The sequence below is a fragment of the Zootoca vivipara genome, chromosome 4 (assembly GCF_965207765.1).
Source record: "Zootoca vivipara chromosome 4, rZooViv2.hap1.1, whole genome shotgun sequence".
NCBI classification, from domain to species: domain Eukaryota; kingdom Metazoa; phylum Chordata; class Lepidosauria; order Squamata; family Lacertidae; genus Zootoca; species Zootoca vivipara.
The window spans coordinates 52,950,423-52,971,897 of NC_142587.1; the positions used below are offsets into that span (position 1 = coordinate 52,950,423).

General features: G+C 42.9%; 1 protein-coding gene across 1 annotated transcript in view; it reads right to left on the reverse strand.

Moving 5' to 3' along the window:
• The window catches only part of HUNK (hormonally up-regulated Neu-associated kinase), a 66,686-nt gene extending 45,840 nt beyond the window's left edge, over positions 1-20,846 (reverse strand). Inside the window, exon 1 of the mRNA XM_035116775.3 lies at positions 19,832-20,846. Coding sequence (XP_034972666.1) covers positions 19,832-20,092 — 261 coding nt within the window. The 5' untranslated portion in view covers positions 20,093-20,846. The remainder of the gene's footprint in view (positions 1-19,831) is intronic.
• Positions 20,847-21,475: the final 629 nt, after the last annotated feature.

Below are 21,475 nucleotides of genomic sequence, written 5' to 3' on the forward strand. Positions count from 1 at the left end.
CAAACTAAAAGTAGCACTTATTTCTAAGAAGTATGATGTGTTTGTACATAATAAATGCACATGAGCTAATTAATTTTGCCTCACAAGTCTGCTGCAAGGTTCAACTGGGTAGGGGAAGGGCAAGGGTGAAAGATTTTTTTTAAAAAAAAACTTGGCTTATTTAGACCATTTTTCTTTAATCCTTCTCTTTGTAAACAGCCCATGGTACTGGGACCTCCTTGTCCGTATATGCTTTATGTGCAACTCTGGTTTTACTTCCAATAAATAATTCAAGTCCTGGCGTTTGTAAAATATCCTGCTGGTGGGAAACAAAACACCAGCTCCCACAATTAAACTGAGAAAAGGCTTTAAAAAGAAAAGACAAGTTTACTGTAAAGCTGAACTTCAGTGGTATGGAAAATCACTGAAAGCAGTAGAGATTTATAAAGAGCCAAAATCCTTATTATGCACAACCTGGTGGGGGTTTTTTTGTTTTTTGTTTTGCAGTGTAAATGTCCATTTGTCTTTACAACTCTTCCTGAGAAGTCCCAGAGTCTTCTAGTTAAAGTATACTGTAATCTGAATGAATATAAATATAACTGGCAACTTCTTTTACAAAAAAACGCCCTCCTGAATATTTACCAGTACTGTGTTATTTTCTCATATGGCAAATTCAAATGATTACAGGATGTTAGTTTACCATTTTCAGTGCCCTGGAGTGGGCATGAGCAACTCTACTTTGCAGGGATAGCAAGGATTGCTAGGGTACGTTGCCAGGGTGGTGGAATGCTTTTTACTGTAGCACTGGAGAAGCCTGATAAATGGGAGAACTTCTCCACAGCTTCAAGGAAATAGGTCAATGGACTTTCCCAGAAACTGGAGTGAAGTGTGGTGCCCCCCAAAATCCAGTCTGTGTCTGGCTTGAGGGCCTACAACTCATTGGTTGTAGAGGAGCATCAAGGGAAGACTTAGCATTGATAGAAGCATATGTGAAAAGGACCAAAAAATGGCTGGAAGGGAATTGTCACTGATGCACATTGGCCATACAAATGATCTCTGCTTCATGTAAGGGAGTTAGTGCTTCATCCTCAACCAGTTTGGGTGTGTACAGACATACTATGTTATAATTAGCAGGCAGGGTGAGTATACATGTACCATTCACAACTGAGATGTACTTTTCCCAGCTGTAGTGAAACTTTACATAACAACACTTTTTCAGATTTTCACCTAAAAATTAGGTTGGGTAGTGCGCAAAGGACGGCAACCAAGATGATCAAGGGTCTGGAAACCTAAAAAACGTATCGTCTTATTGAAAGATTCCCCCTTCTTGCTTTCTGATTCTTTGTCTCATAGTTATAAAACAGAAAATCCCCGAAGCCTAAAGTATTTCCCCCCAGATTCTCTTACAAAATAATGTAATATCAAATAATTTTAAAAATTATTCAATGCACATTAGATTTGATGACACATTTACATTCGCCAGTAAATACTTTTTTTTGGTTTCAAGGTTTTCAAAACTGAGGTGCACATTAGATTTGATGGTGCATTAGACTCAAGTAAATACAGTATTTTTGCTGATAGGAGCAGATCAGGACAGAAATCCAAATACAGTGCAAGCTGCTAAATTTATCATCGCAGCTCTATGTTTCTATGAGATTGTGCCAAATTGTCAGATTGTCATAGTAATTTGGAGCAGACCTGAGTGAAAACTGCAGCCTCTAGGTCCACTCCCCAAACCCTGCCCACAGGCCGCCACGGATAGGCTAGATTTGAAATACTGGCCAGGCAGAGACCCATGATGCTCTACGGCAGCCGGGGAAGCTTCCAATGGCCGAAACAACATGGCAAGGCTTGGGAGGCGCCACAGCGGGTCGCAACAGCTGGCTACCCTGAAATCACAAATTTGTGGTCAGGAAAAATCCATGCCAAATTGCTGTCCTATGAGATCTCGCCCACTGAATTGCTCAAACTGGATCTAAATGTGGCAAAAAGGTGTATAAATCAAAGGCTGGATGATGCGGAGCTATACCAAAATTTCTTAGCTGGTGGTGGAGTTTGCTCGCCGTTAAATTTCGGCATAACCCCTATCTACCGTGCTCCGTCCTATCTAACATCGCTTACGGCCGCGTCTCACCGATATGCCTTCATTAAAGCTAGGTTTAATGTTTTTCCAACAAACGTGCTGAGACATAGATTTACTAAGGGCCAAGTCTCTTCAATGTGTGCTTGTGAAATTAAAACATCTGAATCTCTACATCATGTTATGTTTATCTGCCCTATGTACAGTTCGGCTCGTGCTAGTATACTAAATTCCATAATCCAGCCTATGGCTGACAAACCAGTTGACCTACAGCTTGCCTGGGTTCTTCAAGATGTGGATCCTCATATTACTCTACAGGTCGCTAAATTCCTAACAGCCGTCCTCTTGTACAAGAGACGGAATGGAATGTTAGCAGATTATTTATAGTTATTTTTTTTATAATGACATCTGATATTGATTTCAGCGTAGTGCCTAAATTTTTAATCATTATCTTAAACTGTTCTTTTTAATTGTTAATATTTGTCCTTGTGAGCTGTGAATTGTGTTTTATTATTTGTGGCTTGAACGAGTCCGCTGTTTTATTTGATTTATTTTGTTGTGTTGTGTTTTATGATGGGCGTAAAGCCGAATAAACTTCCTGACTGAAATCAAGTAAATGGCCATTCTAGCACTGAAATTTGTTTGAATGTTGCATATTTCCCCTCTCCAGCTCTAATCAAACATCTACTCCATTTCCCCCAGCCCCATTTTAAATAGGGGTAGATAGTGGTCCCTACTCTTATCCACTGCATGATCAATGGACAGCATATTGCCATCTCTGAATCGGAAGTTCACACTATCTCATAAGCACTGAAATTCAGTTGCAGTGGCAACCTCCATACCATCTGTTTTATTATAAACAGTGACTGAGTGAGTGGAGGCTTATAGTTAAAAGCTGCATCTTCAGATTTAATCATTTAAGGATGGAACTATTCAAGGATTAGAGATGGTGTCAGATTCATTTGGTATTTGTTCTTTACTGCTTGTTCTGGTAATTAAAAAGACTGAAGAACACAAAACAGAACATTTCAATGCAGCTTACAAAGCTTTTTTTTTAATTAAAAAAACACCACACGCACACACACACAACCAACCCTGAGGTTTATAAGTTTAAGAAAAGGATTTTCAAACCAAATCCATGACTTGAAATAGATCAACACTTTCCCCAAATAAAAAAGGGAAATCCTTTAGTGCAAGTTGCCAGGCTGTGAACTGTGTACACACAGCTGTAACTACTCTGTTCCCAAGAGAGGTGGGATTCAAAGGAATGTTCTTTTACTGCATCAAGATAACATTTCTTGCATTACAAGCCAAATTTGGTAAGGTACTTAAACATGAACCTTACTTTAATTTCAGGAGTAGTTCCAGTGAAATGGAAGAAATTTAAGTGACTCCCTTACTTTATGTAAGGGTAGTTCCCATGACTCAATAGATGAGTTGTGAATGTGTGTTAGAATGTAAGAAATGATTTGCTGGATTAGAACAAAGGACAATGAAGTTCAGCACTTTGATTCCAACAGTGATCAGTCAGATGCCCTTACAAAATTCACAAGCAGAACATTCCCTGTAGTTTGTTCTTTGCATTTGGCGACCGTAACACATGATTATTCTGTGAAATACAGTACTTCTACTTCTTTTTTCAAGGCTTAAGGTTTCCCAAGCCCTCCAATTACAATATTTTGTTTCTAGGAAAATTCTATTCAACCCCCCCCCAAAAAAATAGAGTATCTATTGCATCTATGACTGCTGTGTAGAATGAGGTAGTATGAGCATTATGTGTGAGGAAATTGTCACTAATCACAAATGATGTCAAATACAGCAAATACCCACAATGCTCATACTACCTCATTCCACCACTGCAACACACAACAGTAGGATTTCTTATGTAGCCATGCAAAAAAAATTGAAGATATAAACACCAGCAAGGTTACTTCCACCACAACAATTTTTGACACTTCGGAAGCTTTTTGCTTTTTCTTTCTTAAAATTATTTGAAGACCAGATGCCCATCCCCCTCATTGCTAGAGTGTGTATACCAGGCACCCCCAAACTCAGCCCTCCAGCTGTTTTGGGACTACAACTCCCATCATCCCTAGCTAACAGGACCAGTGGTCAGGGATGGTGGGAGTTGTAGTCCCAAAACAGCTGGAGGGCCGAATTTGGGGGTGCCTGGTGTATACTCACATATCTACCCCCGCCCGTTGTTGCACATATCCAAGTTTTGTGATACAGCTCTCACTTTAAAAACACACAAAATGCCTAGAAAGCACCATTTCAAGAAAACAAACTCAGAAATAGATTTAAAAGGTTTAAAACAAAATGTGTTCAGATTTACATATTCTTATATGTAGACAGGAGAGAATCATCCATGCTTTTTGAAAGAACAAACTACCGTTCAATGCAGAAACATAATGGAATCAAAAATCAATGAATCAAAAAATGGAAAGAATATTTCCATTCAAATGCATTTACTTTCAAATATAAATTGCAACAAAATTTAAAATGTGTAATTATTAAAATATGCAGTCAACAATAGGCACACATGCACCCCATAAAATCATTTATCTAAAATCTAAATAATAGTCATTCAAGTCAATAAAGCACATGCATTCACAATGCTTTCTCTAGCATTAAACTTTGGTAAAGCCAAAGGTTTCTACTGTATAGCTGACTTCACTGTTGTTATATTATTCCGATAATTTTTTTTCATTCTGCATGTACAACAGAACCTGCAATACTTTGTTTAGGGCAGAGTTCGCTAATCCTGCACCCCTGGGCACCAGATTGGTGCCTGCCCTGCTAGAAAGAAAGTTATTCGGCAAATGAGAGTGGTGTGGCTAACTTGTATTTTTCTTAGTGCTGAAGATATGGTAGTTCCGTATTGTTGTTAGACAGCAACAGCATCAGTGTGTGTGTGTGTGTGTGTGTGTGTGTGTGTGTGATGATCTCCATAATCAGGACCAACAGGGTATTGCTGACTTCCTGCAGTAAGTTGGGGGTGGTTGTCTCTCTAATTTTGTGTTATGCCACAGTCCCCATGGCAGCCATTTTGTTACTGGTGCCCCCATCACAAAATTTGAAATGTGCCCACTAGGTTAGCAATCCCTGGTTTAAGTAATTAAAAATCCCTACCAAGTTACCAGGCTATGCTAACAACCTTCCCCTCACGACAAGTGTCCATTCCTTTTCTCTCTCTCTTTAAAGTGGGAGACGGGAGAATTACTAACCCCACCCACCCCTGAAGCAAGAATTATGTTTCCCATGGTACAGTATCAGCAACAGAAAGTTAACATCTGAAGGAAGTTAATTTGCTCAATAATTCACCAGATATTTTCCAAACTAGGATTTTGGCATTACATAATGTGAAACATGCATGCTCCTTGTGCCATTAAAAACTAGAAATCCAGGTTAAGCTTAAAATACAGCTGACAAAGAGGAAAGGAATTTCAATGGGCAGTTGCAGAAATGAATGAAGAGTCTTGTGCATGATTGCTGTGACAGATGAAATACCTGTTAAGACAAGCATGGTCTGTTTCCTTTTGTTGACCAAAGCTGAATGCTGTACATAACTTCCTATGAAGTAAATCAGGTTTCCAACTACTATAAAACAGAGGTTTTTCTAAGCTAAACCTGGTCCTTTTAAGTTACCGTATATTCCGGCGTACAAGACGACTGGGCGTATAAGACGACCCCCAACTTTTACAGTTAAAATATAGAGTTTGGGATATACTCGACGTATAAGAAATACGACCCGGTGTATAAGACGACCCCCGACTTTTGAGAATATTTTCCTGGGTTAAAAAGTAGTCCTATACGCAGGAATATACTGTAGATGAACTAAGAAAACAGAGCTCAAATAAAGCCAAACAAAAGTAATGCCTGGGTCACAAATGTATCCTACCTAGCTGTTTCTGATAATAGAATAACTAGCCTTTTTAATGTTGCAAATGTCTTCTGTGACAATGAGATAGATGAGACTTCTCAGATTACATGTGGCAAAACAAAAGCAGAGAACCCATGCCAAATAATAATGTCATTTTACTAGTCAAGCCTAACATGAAAATACTTGTTTGTAGAACTTATAAGATGACATTAATTGATTGACATTAAGACAGGATACATGTAAATGTTCCCATTTGAGATGTGGTGATGAAATGTACATTTAGCTATTCCAAAGCAGTAATGACTCACTGTTCTTTATAGTTTTTCTACAGCAAATGCATGCCATACCAAAACAGTAGTACTGCTCTTTTGACACATAGGGGATTTCAGTTTTGGTATTTGATGATCGTCTTCCAAAGCAACTACTCTATTCTGAACTTAAAAATGGGAAGCGTAATACTGGTGGTCAACAAAAGAGGTTTAAAGACTGTCTCAAGGCAAATCTTTAAAAATGTAGTATAAACACTGACAACTGGGAAACACTGGCCTCCAAGCACTCCAGTTAGAGAACAGCCTTTACCAAAGGTGTCATGGGCTTTGACGAAACTCTATCTCAGGACGCAAGGGAGAAACGTGCTAAGAGGAAGGCATGCTTGGCAAATCCACACCATGATCAACTCCCGCCTGGAAACCAATGTCCCCACTGTGGAAGGACGTGTGGATCCAGAATTGGCTTCCACAGTCACTTACGGACCCATTGTTAAAATGGAAGACAATCTTACTAGGCTACGAGTGATCGCCAAAGAAGATTACCAGCTATGCTGAATTATGGACTTGGGCAGCAGGATGCTTCAGTTGTGCGCACACAAGCAATCTTCCTCTCACTACTTTTTGCCCTGTGTACTCCTGTACAATCCTGATGCTCCAAGAGAAACACAGGAATTATTTGCATATAAGTAGACTGGCTGCCATTTCATGTTGTCAGCTGGGGCATTTGTTCACAGGTATAACTGTTGACAAAGCAGGCTAAAGCTAGGCCCTTGACACAGAAAACACAAACCTTGCCATGCAAGGAAGTCAACAAGGCTATGTTCCAGTTGTTAATTTGGCTCCCATTTTTTTCTTTCTCAGGGAACAAATTAGAACAGGGGTCCCAAACTAAGGCCCGTGGGCCGGATGTGGCCCAATTGCCTTCTAAATCCAGCCAGCGGACGGTCCGGGAATCAGAATGTTTTTACATGAATAGAATGTGTCCTTTTATTTAAAATGCATCTCTGGGTTATTTGTGGGGCATAGGAATTCATTCATTATTATTTTTTCAAAATATAGTCCGGCCCCCCACAAGGTCTGAGGGACAGTGGAACGGCCCCCTGCTGAAAAAGTTTGCTGACCGCAGGATTAGAAGTCTGAGAGGTAGCATTCTAATTTTGAAATGGCATGTTTCAAGTTGAAGCGAACCTTCTTGAACACATCTGCTGCGAACGAAGGTTCCAATTAAACTCTTTTTTATAAGAACCTAACCTGTTTCACTAAAAAAAAAACTGCTATTGATAATGTTCTTGGCACTGTTTTTGTCCAAATATTATTTGAGCATGAGGCTCAAATAACTGATGAGGGCCAAGTTACATGGGAATGCCTTTCCACCTCTTTACAGGCAACTCCCAATTTACGTGGGGGTTACGTTCCAAGGCACCACATGTTTAAGTGAATTCACGTATATTTGAAACACCATTGAAAGAAGAGCACTTGAGATCTCATCCTCATGTACACCTCCGTCTTTAAACTTTCCCAGGTATCTGTATGTGACAGACTGGCTGGCATTTCCCAATAGGGAAGTAAAATGGAGAATGAGGCATTAGAGCACATGATGTACCTTTGGTGCTCTATGAGCTGAGGTACAGGGTGCCCCCCTCCTGCCATTCTAAGCCAGAAAAGGGCTTGGGCTGAATAAGAAATCATGAGAGAGAGAGAAAAGCATACAACAAAGAGCTTTCTTTCAGGTTTACTTCTCTACTATACATATATTCACAAATCTGTCCTTCCGTGCGCACTCCATCTTGTCCTTCCCAGCTAAGAAAATCCAGAGGAAAGAGATACAGAAGGCCATGCAAGGAAAAGAGTTCTCTCTTTCATTTTTCTCCTTGAGGAGATGTGTTGGATAAAGGGGGAACAAAGGAAAGTTCTTTCTCCCTCACCCTCCGCACTATAGAAAACAGTGACTTTATACAGAATATTTTATGAAGCTTTATAGCAACATTTCAGAATTGACCAATGAATATGTCAGTGTTCTCTCTGGTGTAACTAACTTCAAAAGGACTTCAAACCTAAATGAATCCAGTGGAGGGCATGCTTTAACAAAACATTTATATACAAAAGCATGACTTCAAGAACAGGCATACAACCTTACACATCATAAAATTGTTAGAAATACAAACACATACAGAAGAAACCAGATGTGATTTTCACATAAGAATTCACCTGGTGTCAATTTAACCTAAACACTGGAGTATTTCCACCATCGGCCATCCACAAGTGAAATGATTATATGCGCCGGGGGTGGGGTGGGGTTTGAGGCTCTACCAATGTTCACTGCTGAAGATGCTGTAAATTTGAAAGCAGATTATCTCAAGAGGATAAGTACCTGCCACATGTGCATCAATTCAGTCTACTGCAGAACACGTTGAAAATTTCAGCGGAAAAACATTCATATGAATTTCCTAGAATCCAGGCTAGGTTTGCAGACAACAGACTTTAGTAGTAAATACCATTTCCCTTTCTAGAAACATGCAGTGTTGGATAACCATTTTAAATAGGCTTGTTACTTGAGTAGCCAAGGAAAGAACAGATTATGTAACAAATAATACACAGGTGACTGCATCTCAGCAGCGTGATGCTTACCCTGACTTAAGAATTAAGCTATTTAAAATTTCCTGCACATGTTATGTCATGCTACTTTACCAAAGCAATAAGACCTACCCCCCCCCCCAATACAACCACTGGATGTGTTTTGAAACAATATATGACCTTCAAAGATTTAAAATACTGTATATATAAATTACAAAATCAATTGTGCCGTATTAGACAATATTTCCTGCCACAAGATTCTATCCTTCTAATTCTAGCAGTTAGTCAGGTTTTCAGAACAAGAATGGCCTCCCATTGAACAGGCAGGGATGCTGCTGTGCACTGGAAGGTTTTGATCCCTATTCCGGCCACCAGGGTGACATAAGTGGCTGGTACAGGTGTGTGGCCAGGCAGGCTAGTAAAAGTATTTTTGAACCTATTGCAACGCTACAAAACCCAAATGGCTGAACAGGGGATATTGCTTGCGCAGCAAAGTTCTGTAAAACTTCCCACACTCTGGTCAGAGTTCCAATGCAACTGAACAAGCTGTACCCCAAACTTAGGGGACCACTGGTAGGAAACTCTGATTCGATCCAACAGGTGAAGTTTCTTTGAAAAAGCAGAACTGGGGCAGCCCTGGTTCAAATGCAAAAACCTCTGGATGCACAGATAATGTACTTTAGATCCCAACAACATTGAGATTTGAGATTTCTTTCCCTTAATCCAAATTTGTTGTGTGTGTTCATTTTTAATAGGTCTCAGAAAAAGATAAAAAGGTGTTTTTATGTCGAGGCTTATATACCAAACAAGTATCTAGACAGGAAACAAAATACAGCATAAAAATATTTAGTTACATTTCACATTTTACAAACTTGACAATATCTTTACAAATGAACAAAGAATCAACATTTGGCCAGATTTAAGCCCACTTTTGCAGACTGGATTTTGTGGTTAATGATAAAATTACAGACAAATGAGGACTGAAAGGGAGTTACAATGAGGCATGGCAATTCTTACTGTGATATAAAGTTATTCATCTCATTTATTCTGCTTGGGAGGAATGTGCTATCAAAAGATTAAGCATCTGTAACAGGAAACTTGAGTCAGGTTATCAAGTTCCTCACCTACATTAGCCAGCCAGAGGGATGGCAGCTAATACCATTCTTCATCCTAATTTAGTGTAAAAAAAATGAGAGGAAAAATTCCACTGGTTGTTTTATATGTTTTACAAAGAATTTGTGCCCAACACTTCCTTTTAAACTGATGGTGAAGAAAATCACACTTTCTTTTTTTAAAAGTATGTGTACAGGAAATAACTCTGAGGGAATTACAAAAGGAAAACATAGGAAGATGAAATTTATCCGATGAAACAAAAACAAAGGAGCAAAGACACAATATTACCATTTTTGCAGTGTTACTCATACCATCCAATTTAGTTAAGGGGTTTCTGTCTTACATTCAGGACTTGCCTGTACTGTACCTCCAAAATAAATTGTCATAGAAACCCTGCCTGGCTTGATTATCCACTGTAAGGCCCAGGCCACTATATTGAGTGGGGTGGATTAAAGCCCGAATGCAAAGGAAAACAGGATCACCAAGTCTCACCAATATGCAGTGTCTACACCAGGCATCCTCAAACTGTGGCCCCCCCAGATGTTTTGGCCTACAACTCCCATGATCCCTAGCTAACAGGACCAGATGGGAATTGTAGTCCAAAACATCTGGAGGGCCGAAGTTTGGGGATGCCGGGTCTACACACTGAAATGTAGTTGCTGCTGCCCTTCCGCTGGTCCCCTTACCCGCCATTCTCCCCTGGTTGCTGCTATACAAAAACATAGTGCTGCTCACTACAGCAGGCAGGAAGAGGGGGGAGAGGGCTGACGGAAGAAGCATGTGGGAGCTCCAAGACTCCGTAGCCTCCCTCTGACCTGGTGCATTTAAAGATGCATTCTCCACTGCTGGGTGAGGTCCTGGAAAGCCACCATAGAGCTAATTAATGATGGGATAATCAATAGCACAGTGGTTTAATGATAATACACATATTGTATAGCCCAATAATAACCAAGGACCTCGATGCATCTTATATAGTTTTCCCCTCTTGTTCTGACAACAATACTGTACTATGAAGTGCATTAGCCTGAGAAACAGAGATTGTCTGAAGGTCACCCAGCAAGCTTCATGGTTAGATGCAGATTTGAACCTTGGGTCTGACACATATACTGTATAAAAAAGAACATGTAATAACCACAGTGCACAAGACTAGATTATCTCAAACACAGCAACTACAGGAGAAATACATCTGAGGAAGATTACACTCTTGCCAGCATTTTTACTAAGATAACAAATGAGGGTGGGGGAAATGTACATATTCCTGCAAATGTAATCTCTCAGCATTTTCAATATTTAAACGTAAATGGTTGTTAATTTAGCCACTTAAGCATTTACGGTTGCCTTGGAACAACCATACAACCCTGTAACTACTTCTAGGACTAAATCTTATTAGGGTTCCCTGAAAGCCAAACTCAACACCTGCTGAGAAGATTTCGAACTGCACTGCTATTTGTATACATACTTCAGCCCCTCAGAAGCGGTTCAAAAGGTAAAGCAAGGCACACAGTTCAAAGGAAATGTGCCTGCTATGGCAGCATGTAATTTTAAAAAAATTCTATGCAAAATGACTGGTCACTGACAGATCCAACAGGACCTGCTACACAGCTGTCTTTAGAGGCTGCTTGCCTCTTTCAACATCAACCTGTCAAAGGTTAACAGGAATTTCTAGCTTTCTGTGGAGTGCTTGTTCTTCCCACACAAGCCACCCCTGCATTTCCAAGGCTCTAAAATACACAGAGTAGCAGCTGTTTGCTTTAGAAATATAGTCTAAAAACAGAGCTTTCTATAAATAAGACCACTTCTACTATTAGTCATTCTATTTTTGTTGCACAACAACCTATGAAAGTCTTCTCTTTAGCAGCTGTTTCACACCGACTACCAGGTACTGTAATTCAAAACTGATTTCATGCAAAGAAGAAGAAGTGAAGAATGACGCTTTTAAAGCCCTGTAGTACCATTAACGAAATGGATAAACAGATTTCTTAGTGGGCTGAAATTAAGGCAAACTTTGTGATGGCAAGATTTATCCTTGGTTTCAACCTATGAGCTACTCAAGCATTATTTAGCCTCAGGAACCAATCATCCAAACACCAGGCAGGCTCTACTAATTCTAGGTAAAGGTAAAGGGACCCCTGACCATTAGGTCCAGTCGTGACCGACTCTGGGGTTGCGCGCTCATCTCGCATGATTGGCCGAGGGAGCCGGCGTATAGCTTCCAGGTCATGTGGCCAGCATGACAAAGCCGCTTCTGGCAAACCAGAGCAGCACACGGAAACGCCGTTTACCTTCCCGCTGTAGCGGTTCCTATTTATCTACTTGCACTTTGACATGCTTTCGAACTGCTAGGTTGGCAGGAGCTGGGACCGAGCAACGGGAGCTCACCCCGTCACAGGGATTCGAACCGCCGACCTTCTGATCAGCAAGCCCTAGGCTCAGTGGTTTAACCCACAGCGCCACCTGGGCAGCATTGAGATGTTCAATAGGTTTTCAGTTTTTTCATCAGAAACTCAAGGTGAATAACACAGTCTTCTAATTCAAGTATGTACCAGCATTCATAAGGAGCCCATGGTGGCATAGTTATTATCCCTTTCACCCTTTGAGAGGGTTAGGTTATAAGAAAATGACAGGCATAGTCACCCAACGAACTTTATGGCTGAGTGGGAATTGGAACCTCAGGCTCTTAATTAATTATAACTTTGATATACTTTTACAAAAGTGTGGATTTTAAATACTTCCAGAAATAAATATATACCACAATGGCTATTTATCAAACAGAGAGTTTTGCAGCTAAATTGATCCAAGTTATTATTAATTGAATTTATATACTACCCTATACCCAGAGGTCTCAGGGAGGCTTAAGTTGGGCATGAATTTTAATCACTCTTGAGACTGTATCCCAGCTGTAGGCTGGCTGACTAGGAGTAATAGGTATTGAACCCTCCCAGATCCAGAGACGCCCATCAGCAGATTTATATAAGGCTGAAACATGGGGTTCCTGCATTGTAGAGACCATTACATTCCAGCAGGGTTTTGTCTATTAGCAAAGTAAGGTAGTCCTGGATTACTCTTGGCTATGAAAGATTCAGGAGTCTGCTACAAGCATTATTTCATTTGTACAGTCCTGTCAGAAACACAGATGGCACAGCTCTGGTAGGAGAGAATTTTCTGTTTGGGCTCCTTGTATTATTTAACCCAGCTTTGCAACTAATGCCATGGAAACCTACAGAGTTGCTATCGCTTTTCTTAAAGAGAGCGAGCATGCACTTATGAAACCCACCTAGCTAATTATGTTATTTGCAATATTAAAAGTTTACATTACTATAATACCACTGTAAAAATAACTTGCCTCACTTGTTTTCAGCTAATATATGTTTAACTGCCTCAATCTTCACTATATTCATATTGGGTAAGGAAACCGTACCCAGACAACTTGAAAGTGGTATAAAAGAGTTGTCTTAAATAGAATACAAAAGACAAAACCTATAGCTATAACCAGTGCTTTTTTCTATTAAAATGTTTAGGGGTACTCTCATGTTCCTACTCATATTGAAATACTGCCCCTCAATGAGGCCAAACTTAAATTCATAAAATGTTTAGGGGTATGCATACCCCTGCATCCCCCCCCCCAAAAAAAAGCACTGGCTGCAACAAAAAAATAGGCTTAGATAAATTTTGTTGTGCTTATTTCAAACCAATAACCCCTTCCCCAAACACATGTAAAAGGGTATGGATGTTAATCAACCCAAAGCCTGGTTGAAGAGGAACATTTTTGCCTGGCGCCTAAAGGTTTTAATGAAGGCACCAGTTGAACCTCCCTGCTGGAAGGTTCCACAAAGGTCCATTCTTCTGTTGCCAACCTCCAGACCTCTTATGTGGAGGAGGCACACGAAGAAGGACCTCAGAAGATGATCTCAGGGTCCAGGTGGTTCATATGGAGAGAGGAGGTCCTTGAGAGCTGTTTAAGGCTTAAATGGTCAAACCAGCACTCTGAATTGAGCCCAAAAAACAAATGGCAGTCAGTGCAGTTGGGCCAGGATGAGTGTAATATGCTCAAATAGTCTTGCTCCGGCGAGCAACCTGGCCACCGAATTCTGCACCAGCCAAAGTTTCTGAACTGTTTTCAGAGGCAGTCCTACATAAAACTTTGATTTGACTAGTGGATCTGCACAAGGCACCAATGTGAACTGCAACTCATTAATCAGTGCCACATTTATGAAAGAGACATAGATTTCTTCAGAGTTGAGAGCCCTGACATAAAAAAGCTCTTTGCCACTCTGCATACAGCTCTTAGCATTTGAAAAGTCCAATGTGACAGGAAGCTTGAATGGAAGAATGATTGACAGTAAGGGAGTGGAATGGAATGCTGGGCGGAATTAAGAGTGAACGACAGTTTGAGTGTGGTTGCTGGAAAAAGACAGTTGGAATGTGGGTGCTTTTAACAGCTGTATAGCAACATAATTCAGCAGTTCCCCATCACTACATCTCCAGGCTGGGGGAAACAGAACCTATTTTATCTGCTGCATGACAGGCAGAAATATAGGGAGCCCTGTCAGGAAAAAGTGACAAACCTAGACCCTAGTTAGTAATGCCCTACTCATGCAAAGGGGTCTCGATGCAATCAAGGGGTAGCAGAATCATGCCACTGGTCCCATCTGTGAGGTTTACGCTGCCTTGAAAACTAGGTATTACCCATGGGTGTCTGCATAGGTGCACACCAGGGGCAGAGAAAACAATTTAATCTTGGGGAAGGGCCAGCGTCACAGACCAATTTTCCCTGGAAACACCATCGTGTGAGTAACACATGAAGAGGGCTACAGACTAGGAAGATTCTGCAGCATAACCCTTAAATAGTCTGAAAATATGCTTATCCAGGAAGAGTACAACACTGCCATTCCTGTGTATGTCTTATTTCTTATGAGCCCTGATGCCTTCTGTCTGTATTACTGAAGATGAAGTCCAGTCTTGGATGCATGGTAGTGTAAATAAGTCTTGCTTTCTTTAAAGCATGTTGTAAATTCAGAACTCTCTCTCTCTCTCTGTGTGTGTGTGTGTGTGTGTGTGTGTGTGTGTGTGTGTGTAGTCCTGGGATAAGAGGACTGATGAGGCAGATACTTAGGCGAGAAGGCAAGAGAAAAACAGAGGGAGTAAAGTGCCTACTCTAAAATCATTTATGAGCTCTCATGAGCCTTAAATTATTCAGTCCTAGTCCAGCTCCTTGTTGTCAGCCAATAGAACTGTTGCCCAAATAAATCTTGTTTAATTAATGGTATGAAACCTAGTCAGTTAATTGTTTAATTGATTGATTAAATTAAATTAGTTTGCATATGAAAAATAGGGGAAATACTTTTGTTTTTAGATGATGCAGTGCGTATAATCTTAGAAAATGCATTCTGCCTCCTCAGAATGAAGGGAATGCTTGCAGTATGTAGGTAGTATAAATATTAAAAATAAAGTTTATTTTTTAAAAAATCATCTGCTTGATAAATCAAAGGCACCTAATACGTTAGTTGGTAAATGAATCTACTAGTTAAATATTTCTGCCACAACAACATCTAAGCTTGCTGTTCTTCTAGCAACACTTCTATATCTATTTTCTCTTGCTGTCCCCAAGAGATTGCTTTTACTGCTCTTCATTTAACCTCTGCTTTTACAACTCTCCTGATAACAAGGGCATGACCCAACATTTTCGGAACACAGCACCAGATGACACTATGAAGCAGATATGAAATAACTTGCTACCTGCACCTGATAATTCTATGCATGTTTGCTTGGAAGCAAGCTCCATTGAGCTCAGTGAGATTTAGTTTTGAGTAAACATGTACAGGACCAGACTGCCTGTACAAAAGAAACAACATGATGTCTTGTACTGGCATCTGTTTAGTAAAAAAATGAACCTTCAAATGACAAAAAACGAGGCAGACTGTAAAGAAACTATTTTTTAACTGCAATAATATCTTTGTTGATTACAAAGACTGATCCTACAAGGATTTACTTGGCTCAATGTGGCTTATTTGTGACCTTAAGCATACTTAATATCCTGAAGCATATTTATTTAGTTTATATACTTTTTAGAGACCCTCCTCAAATGGTGCATTACCACAATGCGTACGAAAATTCATATTTCTTATGAAAATTAAAATAGGTACTTAAAATCACTAAAATTTAAAACAAACAGCAATAACTAAATGATCAAGTTAGCTGCATGAGCTTCACTAAAAGGATGATAAGAAGATGAGGATGATGTCTGAAAGGAAATCAAAGAGGGGGTCATATGCACTTCATGGAGGAAGAAACTACAGCTGAGGAGTCAGTGCTGGAAAAAGGTTTGTCCCTGATACCCACCAGCAAGATAGCTCATTAAGGGAAAGCAACAGAACAGGGCCTCTGTCAGTCCCAACACCTGGGCAGGTAAAAATGATACTTCAAATTAATTGGTCCCAAACCATTTAAAGGTTAAGAACATAACATTAAACTGAGCTTGAATATGAATAGATAGCCAATGCAACTGGCATGGAATAGGCTTGACTCCCAAAAGCATCCTGGTGGCTGTTATATGCTATTTGGACCATCAGAGACAGCCCATAGTGATCTAATCAGAAACACTTCAGAAGTTTAGCCATACAAGATATCTGGATCACTGGGTTACACACCACAATTACCCAAGAGTCCAGTGTCGCTGTCAAGCATTAACCCACATACCTGTTTGGTAAGAGTTTCCAAAATATTCTGGAGTTGTCATCTTCAAATCACTTTTCAGAGTTGTCCTGGAACTACCGTGTTTCCCCTTTTTTAAGACACCGTCTTATAACTTTTTTCTCTCAAAAAAACACAGGGTGTCTTATTTTTGGTGGGGTGTCTTATTTTTTTATTACCAGTATGGTTTTTATTATGGTATGTTTTATTATTGAGGAACCAGACACTCCAGTTGACCAAGTATTTTGAGCACATCTGTCTGTATGATTTCTCAGTTGTCTTTAGGTAGACAATTGAGTTTTGTGCTGGATCCTGTGCAATGATCAGCCCAGCAAACCATTCTAAAGGGAAGCCAGTTGCAGAGTTTCCAAAACTTCTCATGGCAAAGAAATGAAGCAGAATTTAGGAGATAATTTTGTACTCATGTATAAAAACACAGTATCAGTTACCATACTTCAAAATGGATGTCACAAGTATCTATCTTGTACTTGGGACTAGGAACGGAAATAAAATTATCTCATAAATGGTGGTCCTGGGGATTAATCAAGAAGAAAAAGGAGGAAAAATGGTAACCCTACTTGTACCTTGCAAAAGTACAACTCAAAACATATTGTTAGACTACATTGCAACAGCAGGATTGCCAACTTATTTTTACTGGCTCTGCTCATGTGAGTGTAAGAGCAACCTGCTGTGCAAAAAATAAACTTCCTTTAACTAGTCCCCATTTTCAAGCCCTTTGCTGCTTAGTGCAAAGCAGAAGAGGGCAAAGCAAACCAGCAAGCAGGTGCAATTGACGCTGCTCTGCCCGACTTCATTCTGCATCCCTCCACGCTGCCCACGATTTTTCTGCCCTGGGGTCAACTCACAAACCCCCAGCTTCTCTTCTGCCTGGAGAGAGGGCTTCATCCAGGAGTCTTTTCCAACGCTCCAAGCTGCAGCCGCCAGTTCCGGGCGGGGGGAGGCAGGCAGACTTCCTTGGCAGGGCCAGGCGGAGGCCGCTGGCTCAGGCGTTCCGCCCGGACCGACAGGGCGCTCCAAGTGCTTGGCGCTGTGGAGCACTTGGCGCGCTCCACGCTGCATCCGCCAGTTCTGGGCGGCGGGGAGGCAGGCCTCCTTGGCCGGGCCAGGGGGAGGCCGCTGGCTTAGGCACTCCACCCGGCCCGGCAGGGCGCTCGGCGCGCTCAGCGCTGCAGCCACCAGTTCCCGGACACACATGCCAGAGGGAAACAGAGCTTCCCTGTTCCTCCGCGCTGCTGCTGCTGTGGCCGCTGTCTCCTCCTCCTGCTTCGGCAGCCCTCGCTGCAGCTTCCCGCTTTGGCGTGCACTGGCCTCGTCAGCAGCCACGCGCGCACGCTGCCGTCCTTCCACACGTTTTCCCGGGCTCAGCCTCGGCAATGGAATTCCCCCCTCTTCGCCCAGCGAACTGCCGCCGCCGCCGCAGCAGCTGTTCCCGTTAACGGGCTGCTCCAAGCTGCTGTCCCCTATTCTGGCCGCAAGCAACAAGCCTCTCTCTCTCTTTCCTCCTGCCGCTCGTGCTCCGTGCGGCACTGCTGCGCACCTTATCGGCGCTGCAGCCGCCGCCGCCGCTTACAGGCGCCGACCCGACCCGGCAGGCTTCCTCCTCCTGTCGCGGCCGGCGTGCTGGGTCCTGCTAGCTGGCTGGGGCGCGCGGAAGTATGGCTTATTTTCGGGGTATGTCTAATAGTTCTCAAATGCTTAAAAACCCTGCCATGGCTTACTTTATGACTATGTATTAAAAAGGGGGAAACACGGTACTTATTTCCCTTACACTACCATTTAAGTGTAAGTGGTTTAATCATGGTCATTTGTGTCATATACTGTTGAGCAAAGCTGCATGTTACCAACAAAGTTATTATATTTAGAGCACACACTCAATATTGCCAAAAGCAAGAATTCTGTTATGTCAAATCCAGACACAATCTGTATTGAGCTTCTTGTAGTGTTATTGCATCTTCACAGCACTAAATGCTTTGTTTTTACTAATGGGAAAATGCAATCCTTCCCCCAAATAACAGATCTACTGCAAAAGCCTGGGCAACTACCGATTATTGTGTACTTTGCCAAGACCACACAACTTCTGTGTTTGATTGTGTGTTGCATAGACTCTCTTGGACCAACAGCCTCTATACTGTAATAAAAACAGAAGGACCCCTGGATGGTTAAGTCCAGTCAAAGAGACTATGGGGTGCGGTGCTCATCTTGCTTTAGGCTGAGCCTACGTTTGTTCACAGACAGCTTTCCAGGTCATGTGGCCAGCATGACTAAACCGCTTCTGGCACAACAAAACACCACAACAAAACACCATGCGGAGTAACAGAACACTGTTTGCCTTCCTGCCGCAGCAGTACCTATTTATCTACTTGCACTGGTTTGCTTTTGAATTGCTAGATTGGCAGAATATGGAGCTAGTTGAGCCTTTGGCCTGATTCAGCAGGGTTCCTTTTCGGTTCTTAAGGCAGCTTCCATGTCACATTAAGAAGTACAATCCTATGCATGCTTATACTGTACAGTGATTAATCCCATTATGTTCAATGGGGCACAATAAACCTTTGCACACCGGCATAGGATTGTGCTGTCATTTTTTTTAAAGTGCCACAAGGCATTGCTGCATTTGGCCACCTCTCATTTTATGTCTTTGGTGGCTCTCTTCTCTTGGTGCACCTCAACACTGGAATACCCATCCTGCTATGTGTTTTGTTTGATGATGATGATGATGATTACTCCTTGCCATAGGAAGAATCCCACACATGAAAAGCGCGAGGGGCGCTTGCCCATTTAAGCAGAAAAGTCAGCGCTAGAGCTCTCGTCCATTCTTATTACAAAGGATAGGAAGAGAACCGGAGGGAGAAGCGTCTGGGTGAGCGGGAAAGCAGCGAACAGCGGCCCCTGGGGGGCGACTCGCCGACGGGAATTTGGGGGACGCGGCGCGCGAATGGACAGAGCGGACGGGCGAGGGACTGTCGGGAAGAGGGAACCGCTTGACCGGACAACATTCAACCAAATTTCGGCCGCGGGGGGGGGGGGAGGCTGGGACGGTGGTGGGACAAAGCGGCGATAAGCACACGCCAAGCAGGCAACTGCCCGAAGCAGTCCGGGCAGCGGAATAGATGGCGAGGTCGCCTCACGTGGGGCCACCTCAGGGGCAACAAAGCCTGACTTGGTCCATATGGCGGGAAAACAAAAGACTGCCCCCCCCTCGGGCGCGGGGCGAGAGCCACGTACCTTTTCTCCGGTCACGACGTGCAGCCCTTCCCGCACTTTGGCGAAGGACCCCTCGCCCAACTTCCTTCCGATCAAGTAATTGCCCACGCGCTTGGTGTGCTGGAACTCGCGGAGCCGCTCCCGGGACGCGGCCGCGTTGACCCAGGCGGCCAGGAACGTCCCCTCGGGGCTGAGGGGAGGCGTCGTGGGCTCGTCGCCGCCGTCGCCGAAGCTCGCCGCGGGGGGCTCGCTTAGGAGCCCGTCGCCAGCAGCCGCCGGCATCCTGCTGCTGCTGCTCTTCCCGCCGCCGCAACTCGCTGCAATCAATGCCTTCCCCTTCGTCGGCTCTGCAACCCTCGCCGCGCCGAAGGGCTCCTGCGAAACTCGCCTCTTTCTCTCTCTCTCCTCTCCCTAGCTCCTGCTGCTGCTCCCGCTACTCCCCAAATTCAAGTCTGCAGCACCAGCCTGCCAATGTGATCGGCACCCGCGTGTGCACGTGGGGACCCGACGGCGGCTGGCTTGCTGGCTGCTGAGGCGCACTTTGCCTCTCAGGGAAATGTCAAGCAAAGAGCAAAAGAAGCAAGCAATGAAAAAAGCAAAATAACATAAACAAAACCCGCTTCGCCAACGGGATCTGCCCGGCTTGGTGGAGATCTACGGCGATTCGGCCGCCACGAGGAACTGGCCCCGGACGACAGCCGCGCAGCTTTGCAGGCAGCTCCGTTGAGCTGCGAGGCTGAGTCTGTGCACGCCTCACGTTGAAGAGGGAGCCTGAGCCAGCTCCCGCAGATCAATTGTCTCCAGTCTCCGTGGAAGCCCGTTGGCTGCCTTCCCCTTATTGGATCTGTCGATCACTTTTCCCCTCCCTCTCCTACCGCGTCTGGCTGCCTCTTTCTCCCTGGTGCTGCTGCTTGAGGCTCTCTTCCCCTCTTGCAGGGAGGGGTCTGGGGAGGCGGGGGGAAGAGGAGAGAAACGTTTCATTCAGTCTAAATTGGCAGTAATTTAATCCGATCCCTCCGCTGAGAACAGATGCAATGAAAACTCGACAGCAGCCGTGGTCCTTTAGAAATTCGGGCAGCTCCCCCTCCCCATGTTTTTGGTGTAATACAGATTCAACCCTAAAGCCAAATTGCATCGAGGAGCCCCCTTGCCAGCCAGTTATTTACGACTTCAATTCACGAAGATGCTGCATTTCTCTCTATAATTAGGGAAGTCAAGCCGTGACAGGCGCTCTGCGTGACTCCTTTCGGAGCAAAGCCTGGTTTATTTTTCTCAATATCTCTTTTATTCCTTCCCCGATAATATTTTTCTTGCGTTGCTTTGTGCCCCTTTTGTGCTTGAAAGCACTTCACTTTGCTTTCACTTCTTTGCAGATGACATGTGCTCCAGAGCTCAGATCGTGACAGCCCTGCCAATAAAAGCATAAGCGCTCCCCACCTCCCCTTTCTGTTGTAAGAAATTGAGGCTGAAAATGCAGTTACCTTGGCAGCTTAAAGCAAAGAAAAGCCCCGCCTTATATTATACATTATTTTTATTTAGAGCTGCAGCCTCCATTTTATGTTCTCAGCCCTCTTGCTTTTAACAATTCCCAACCTCAGCTTTAGGAAGCATTACATCCTTCATTCTAACTGTTATCTTAAAATGCTCCACACTTCCACAATACAA